Here is an 8,059-nt window from a genome sequence, read left to right on the forward strand (position 1 = left end):
TGGACAAAATGACAAGAAAGCTTAAAAATCTGGAAGCAGAATTTTTCGCAGACTGGAAAGACTTTAAAGAATATTTAGAGAAATATTGGGATGTAAAGAACAACTTACTTTGCTTTGATAACTATTGAAAAAAGAATATTAGGATAAATGTATAAGAATAATAGTTGAAAGATATGTTACCTGTAGAATGTGATTAAAGAGTAAGGGGGAAAAGAAGAGAATTTAAGATGTGGGCTGGAGGTTAGAGCACTGTGGGAAGTCAAAAGGGGTGGGGAAATAGGAGAAAAGGATGTATAACAATTAGTCATATGATGTATGTTTGACCTCTTAATATATCCTAATAAATTGTTTTTTTGGGGAAAAATAATGTATATTGTTTTATTTATTGTTTTTAGGCAATTTTCACATTGGTTTTAATTTAAATAACTTATTGTATTTTACTCCATTGTAAGCTGCCCTGAGCCCTGCTTGCATGGAAGGGCAGCGTTGCAAACCCAATTTAATAAATAAAATCAACCCTAACTCTTGCAGACCATAGATTTGGGTGGGTAGCCTGTGTTGGTCTGAAGCAGCAGAACAAAGTTTGAGTCCAGCGGCACCTTTAAGGCCAACTAAGTTTTATTCTGGGCACAAGCTTGTGTGTGCATGCACACGAAAGCTTGGACCCAGAATAAAACTTAGTTGGCCTTAAAGGTGCCACTCGCAGACCATGTTTGGAATCCTTACCAGCAGCCGCCTCCACAGCTGGACTCTATACATGATCAAGGGGCCAGTAAGGGAATAATGCTCAGGAGCAATACGCCCTCCAAGTTGTGCAGTCTTGTGAGCATTCCACTTTGTGAGCGACTGGCATTAAAGTTGTGAGCAAGCAACTTCGCTACGGCATAAATTAGTTTGCTCTGGAGCCCTCCTTCCTGAGCTGAGACAAAAATGTGTGAGCTGGAGGCTAAAGAACTGTGAGCTTGCTCACACTAACTCAGCTTAGAGGGAACAATGCTCAGAAGAGCATTAAAAAAAACTGAATGGAAAAAGTCCAGAATCTGCCAAGTCCAGAACTGGCACTCTTGAACTGGATTGCACAGACTCTAATCTGGGAGAATGGGGTTTGATTCCCCACTCCTCCACATGCAGCTGCTGGTGTGACCTTGGATCAGTCACAAGTTCCTTCAGAGCTGCTCTCTCAAGGGCAGTTCTCAAGAGAGCTCTCTCAGTTCCACCTACCTCACAGGGTGTCTGTTGCAGGGAAGGGAAGGGCTATTGTAAACCACCCTGAGACTCCTTTGGGTAGCAAAGGACAAGGTATAAATCCAATCTCCTCTTCCTCATAGTATAACCAGCCTTTGATAGTTGGTTTGCATTGCTCTCGGACTCTGTAATCCTGGTTTTCAAAAATTGTGTTATGCAGTTTGATTACACTGTTTTGCATCCCATTACCCAGCTGGAGACCCAGCAAGAGACCGATGATAATTAAGTTTAGAAAACACTTTCTGAAAGTGTCCTACATCTTGGGGAAGGACAAAGTCTAACCTTCCTGCAGTTCAAGATGCATGTGTGACTCCAAGCCAGCTGCGAGAAGATTCTGAGGCGGACTCGATGGTCACACCTCTCTTCTCTCCAAAAGGTGCCGGGCATACCTCTTTCTGGGGATCAACTCCTCCAGTAAAGAGTTTGCAAACATGCATGTAAGCAGAAAACACTCTTGCATCACACATACAATTCCAGCACTGATAAGGATCTCAGCAACCTCAGTGATTTGTGCAAACACATTACCCAGCTGGAGACCCAGCAAGAGAGACCGATGATAATTACATTTAGAAAAAACCCTTTCTGAAAGTCTCCTCCATCTTGGGGAAGGACAGAGTCTAACCTTCCTGCAGTTCAAGATGCATGTGTGATTCCAAGCCAGCTGCGAGAAGATTCTGAGGTGGACTCGATGGGCACACCTGTCTTCTCTCCAAAAGGTGCCGGGCATATTTCTTTCTGGGGATCAACCCCTCCAGTAGAGAGTTTGCAAACATGCATGTAAGCAGAAAACACTCTTGCATCACACATACAATTCCAGCACTGATAAGGATCTCAGCAACCTCAGTGATTTGTGCAAACACAGCTAAAACACGAGAATGCTGAAAGGTCAAGAGGCAGACACAATTGCATTGCAAACAGCTGCAAAGCCTGGCTCTGTGTGCAGCTGGCACAAGGGATAACCTTCATGGGCAGCCTGGACAAATCAGACTAAGAGCCTCCTGGGTTACCATGAGAAAATGGAAGCCCAAGGAAGATGCTTTTGATAGGCAGCCCGTTGTCCACCATCTCCAAATGGCAACAGTTCTAATTTAGTAAAATCTTATTCCTACGATGGTGACTAGCAGCTGCACCTCTTCTGCAGACCTTGTATGTTGAGACAGTATAGACAAGGTAGCCCTTTTACCCAGTCCTCTTGCAATTCTGCATTTACTTACAGGTACTTATTAAAACTGGATAAAGCACTGGGAGACCTCGGGTCAGTCATAAGTGAAAGACAGACTACAATCAAATCTAAAGGCCATTCACTTAAATACTGTAAGAATGCTGGTGGTTAACATGCATTCTGGTGTGGGCTTACAATGCTCCCTAAGCTGTGGTGTCTTGTGAACAAATTGTGAACAAAAAATGCTGCTTTGTGAGGAAGCGATTGGGCCAATCTGCCGTGGAAGGTTGCTGGGTGATACACTGTCAGCCAGACCTACCTCACAAGGCTGTTGTGAGGATAAAATGGAGGACAGGAGGATAATGCAGCTTCAGGTTTTCACTGGGTTTGCGTCAGTCTTGGAAAAAGTGAAGTTGATAGTGGAGTATCTTTTACTGTGCTCAGACTTCCCTGTGCCCCTCCTGGCCGCATCCAGAACTGCATTTTAAAAAAATGGCAATGTATTCAGCTGGCTTAAGCACAACATTGGCTTCAAGGGCCCTCCAGTTGACCTGGGGTCCCTAAATTTTGTCCCTCCCATGTTGGCAGCCCTGTTTCCTGCTAGTATAAGGCATATCCTCCAATAGAAGGCAAGAATGATGTGTCAGATCCTCCTTCCCGGTGTGCAAGGAGTTTACATAAAGCAACAAAACATTGTTAGCAAGAATTTATTAGCTTTCCTTCTACAGAAAAATTGCCAATACTGGAATCTACAATTCCTACTAAGGTGGTTAACACTTCATTCTCAAACACCGTGTTTAGAAGAAAGGTTGCTGGAACATGTCAGCAATGGTCCCCCAAACTTAATTTTGGTACTGGTCATTGAATTGAATTGACCCTCAATGTTAAGAGCATGCAAGAGATGTTTTTGCAACGGGAGAGATTATTCAGGAACAACCCAATACTAGGGGAGTAACCAGAAAGACAGGCCTCATTTTCTGCAGTTAACTCTACACAAACGACTGGCTTTGCGATACCATTAAAAACATTTACGGTGGACAATCGAGGGGCCGGACTCGTCATATTCTTGCTTGCTGATCCACATCTGCTGGAAGGTGGAGAGAGACGCCAGGATGGAGCCGCCGATCCAGACGGAATATTTGCGCTCCGGTGGAGCGATGATCTTGATCTTCATGGTGCTGGGGGCCAGGGCGGTGATCTCTTTCTGCATCCGGTCGGCGATGCCGGGGTACATGGTGGTACCGCCCGACAGCACCGTGTTGGCGTACAGATCCTTCCGGATGTCCACGTCACACTTCATGATGGAGTTGAAGGTGGTCTCGTGGATGCCGCAGGACTCCATGCCCAGGAAGGAGGGTTGGAAGAGGGCCTCGGGACACCTGAAGCGCTCATTGCCAATGGTGATGACCTGGCCATCGGGCAGCTCGTAGCTCTTCTCCAAGGAAGAGGAGGAGGCAGCCGTGGCCATCTCCTGCTCAAAGTCCAGGGCGACGTAGCAGAGCTTCTCTTTGATGTCCCGCACAATCTCCCTCTCGGCCGTGGTGGTAAAGCTGTAGCCCCTCTCGGTCAGGATCTTCATGAGGTAGTCGGTCAGGTCGCGGCCTGCCAGGTCCAGACGCAGGATGGCGTGGGGCAGGGCATAGCCCTCATAGATGGGCACGGTGTGGGTGACCCCGTCTCCAGAGTCCATGACAATCCCGGTGGTACGGCCGGAGGCGTACAGGGACAGCACTGCCTGGATGGCCACGTACATGGCTGGTGTGTTGAAGGTCTCAAACATGATCTGCGTCATCTTCTCCCGGTTGGCTTTGGGATTCAGGGGAGCTTCGGTAAGCAAGACCGGGTGCTCCTCTGGGGCAACCCGCAACTCATTGTAGAAAGTGTGATGCCAGATCTTCTCCATGTCATCCCAGTTGGTGACGATGCCGTGTTCAATAGGGTACTTCAGGGTCAGAATGCCCCTCTTGCTCTGGGCTTCGTCCCCCACGTAGCTGTCCTTCTGGCCCATGCCCACCATGACCCCTTGATGCCGGGGCCTCCCCACAATGGAAGGGAACACTGCTCTGGGGGCATCGTCACCCGCAAACCCTGCTTTGCACATTCCGGATCCGTTGTCCACAACCAAAGCGGCTATCTCCTCATCTGCCATCGTGAATCGTTCTGCAAGGAGCAAGCAAACAGTTTACCATTCAGGGGCTAGCTTTAACATCAGCCAGCATAAGGTGTTAGAGACTTTGATATGAAAGTGTATTGAAACTGCATTTCTGCACAATCTAAAAGCAGGAAAAAAGCCACAGATTGAGATGGAGAAGGCAGAATGAATAGCCATCTTAACCTCTCAGCAGACCTGCAACCATATTCGGCCATTTCCTCTGGCACTGGTTATTGCATTTTAAGTGCCCCCACTCAAGTTGGCAGCTACAGTGCACAAGAAAATAAGGCTCTGTTACTTCTCATCTTCTGAGGGTCTCTCCTCTGGACCTAGTTAAGCAATTATTTGCTTATGTTCTCCTTCCCTCCTGCGGTGTTTTGCAGCCAATCGGGGCTATTACTGCTGCTCAGATCCTCCACTCCCATCACTGGCACTCAATAATTCTGTGGGCTTCATGTCACTATTCTTCTTCACCTCTTAGCTACAGCCCAGTCCCCGTTTCCTATCCATCCCTCCCCCCACTGACCTATTGGTACTAGCTCTATCCAGCTACATTTCATACCCTCCCTTTCAAGCGCCTCCCCCTCTCCTGTTTTCCAAAGGGGAAGGGAGATTCCTCATCTCAGTCCTTCAAAGATTTACTCCCAAGGGACCACACCTCACCTCTCTCCCCAAGGCTGAGCAACTTGATCAGCAGGCCGATAACCATCACACCACAAGCTGCCTCTCCCCTTAGCTAATTACCTGAGCAATATTTTTTTTCTCCTGCCAAGCAGCTTTTCTCCAGGCCTCCCTCCCCCCACAAAAAATTGCTTATGCTCTCAGCTCATTAAGTCCACTTCAGTGCCACCCAAACTTATATCTACATGAATATTAACTGGTTTTCAAACTGTGGCCACGGCATTGCATTGCTGTGAGCGTGAAGGCCTCTTTCTTTGGACACATCACCATAGCAGAAGTTTCACCAGCCCTTTCTACCCCAGCACTCTACTGTATGGGCCAAACAGGCTGCAACACCATTCAGAGGGTCTGAAACATCAGGAGCTGGCACCATGTACTGGGGCTAGTCTCAGCCCGACTGCCAGACCTACAGTGGGATTCCTGTTCAAAGATGTAACTAGAGACTCCCAGTCATACGCTCCACCTGCCAAGAAAGACACCTCAAGGGATCATGGGGTTGCCAATTCTGGGTCTGGAAACGCCTGGAGATCTGGGGGGCGGAGCCTGGGGACAGCAGGGTTCTGGGAGGGGAACTTCAATAGGGTATAATATCACAGAGGTCACATTCCACACCAGCCTTTTTCTCCATGTGAACGTATCTCTGCAACATGGAGTCCAGCTATAATTCAGAACGATCTCCAGGCTCTTCAGAACAATCTCCAGAAACTCTGGTTTCTCTTCAGATCGCATAAATCTTTCGCACAGAAGTCAGCAACTCTTGCTACCTGGAGAAGGCAGGGTTTGGGGAGAGATCCCAGGAGGATACACCGCCAAAGACTTTACCCTCCAAGGCAGCCATTTTCTCCAGGGGAGCTGATCTTGGAAGTCTGGATATCAGTTGCAACTCCAAGAGATCTCCCAAGTCCCACCTGGAGGTTGGCAAACCTACAGGGACAAAAGGCAGCCAAGCCCCCATGGGGCAGACTGGAGCTCCCACCTTGCCTGGACCTCATCATGCCAACCCCCTCCCACCTTACCTAACATTGGACTTCAGGCTTCATGGCTACCTGACAAGTGAGCTGTGTGACTCACCAAAGCTCATACTGAAATAAATGCTCGAGTCCAGTAGCACTTTTAAGACCAAAGCTTAATTCTGGCTGTAAGCTTTCGTGTGCATGCACACTTTCCCAGATACACTGAAATGGAAGGCCTATAGATAGATCATAATACAGCATAAGTAAAGGTGTTTGATGGATGCAAGGACCAAACTGGAATAACAAGCTTAGTCTATATCACTGGTTCCCAAGGTGGGTAATACTACCCCCCGGGTGGCACTGGAACAATCTAGGTGGGCTGGAATGATCCAAGTGGATGGACGGCTTCAAGAGGGAATTAGATAAGCATATGGAGCAGAGGTCCATCAGTGGCTATTAGCCACAAGGTATAGATAAGAACTCTCCGTCTGGGGCAAGTGACGCTCTGTATTCTTGGTGTTTGGGGGGGGCAACAGTGGGTGGGCTTCTAGTGTCCTGGCCCCACTGCTGGACCTCCTAATGACAACTGGTATTTTTGGCCATTGTGTGACTGAGTGTTGGACTGGATGGGCCATTGGCCTGATCCAACATTGGCTTCTCTGATGTTCTTATGTGCAGATCCACTTCTTGAAGGTAGATTTCCAGGGGGTGCTGAGTAATTCTTTTTTTGGGTGTGTGTGTGTGAAAACGGAGTGGTAGGCCAAAGAAGTTTGGGAACCTCTGGTCTATATGGTCACCATTTGTTCAGGTTTAATTCTGGGACAAATACTTATTTCCTTCACTGTGTCTTCCCCCCAGAATTAAACCCAAGCAAATGGTGACCCTACCAACCAAGCTTGTTATTCCAGTTTGGTCCTTGCATCTGTCAAACAACCTTTCGTTTTGGTCCTTGCATCTGTCAAACACCTTTCGTTATCCGGTATGCTAATTTGCTGCTCACCCTATACGTATATGCATGGACCCGCAACTTGCATTCCAATGCATCTGAAGAAGTGCGCGCAAGCAGGAAAGTTCACACCCAGAATTAAACCGCCTTGGTCTTAAAGGTGCCCCTGGACTCAAGCTTTGCTCTGTTGCTTTAGACATTTGGATACAAAATAAACCTAAAGGTGAACACAACGATATTACAGGTATGTGGTCTCCCATATTAGCACATCTTTCTATTAAAGAAACAGCACCAGATGTGACAAACACTCTTCACCTTTGGTAACATTCACAAAGTGCATTATTGACATATCGTATGAAAGGTAAGAAATGTAATGTAGATTAGACTGTAAGAACACACCTATCCTGTGTAATCTTGTTGTAAACGAAAAATGAATGAACTTTATTGGAGAAAGAAACGAAACAAAAGCTGCTATTTTTAAGCATGCTGTTGGGGTTTTTTAGACCTCCCTTTGAAGTTCCTCTTAAAAGGGATTTTAAAACTGGGGGACAAAAGCCACATACGGGGGACCCTTCTGGAATTTACTCTTATTTTTTTTCTCCACACCCCAGAATTTCATTTTATTTTATAAAAAGTGAGAAACAAAAACAAGAATAGGAAGTCCCCAGAAATGCGTTCATAAATTTAAACTTGCTTTGACTTCAAGTGAGTAAGGGAGAGGGAAAATAACGTAAATAAAACGGGAAGTAATTTCTTTAAATATATATATATATTTAAACCGCATAATTTAAAATTTAAAAAAAAGCAGGAGAAGAAAAAGACGGCCCGAAGTGAGGGGGGGAAGGGAAATAAGACAATTCACCCACCTCACAACTCCTCAAGCCCAACCACAATACGAGGCTCCCTCCTCAACAGCCGCT

The 8,059-nt window shown here is 46.6% G+C and overlaps 1 protein-coding gene across 1 annotated transcript; it reads right to left on the reverse strand.

Annotated features, from left to right (window-relative positions):
- Window positions 1–3,112: 3,112 nt before the first annotated feature.
- Window positions 3,113–8,059, reverse strand: LOC107117852 (actin, cytoplasmic type 5). The gene is made up of 2 exons (XM_015420016.1): window positions 8,006–8,059; window positions 3,113–4,567 (listed from the first exon to the last, which is right to left on the reverse strand). The coding sequence occupies exon 2, from the start codon at window positions 4,554–4,556 to the stop codon at window positions 3,426–3,428; it is 1,131 nt and encodes a 376-aa protein (XP_015275502.1). The 5' UTR covers window positions 4,557–4,567; window positions 8,006–8,059; the 3' UTR covers window positions 3,113–3,425.

This window comes from Gekko japonicus, unplaced genomic scaffold (assembly GCF_001447785.1).
Source record: "Gekko japonicus isolate JY-2015 unplaced genomic scaffold, Gekko_japonicus_V1.1 scaffold6181, whole genome shotgun sequence".
In the NCBI taxonomy this organism is placed as follows: Eukaryota; Metazoa; Chordata; class Lepidosauria; order Squamata; family Gekkonidae; genus Gekko; species Gekko japonicus.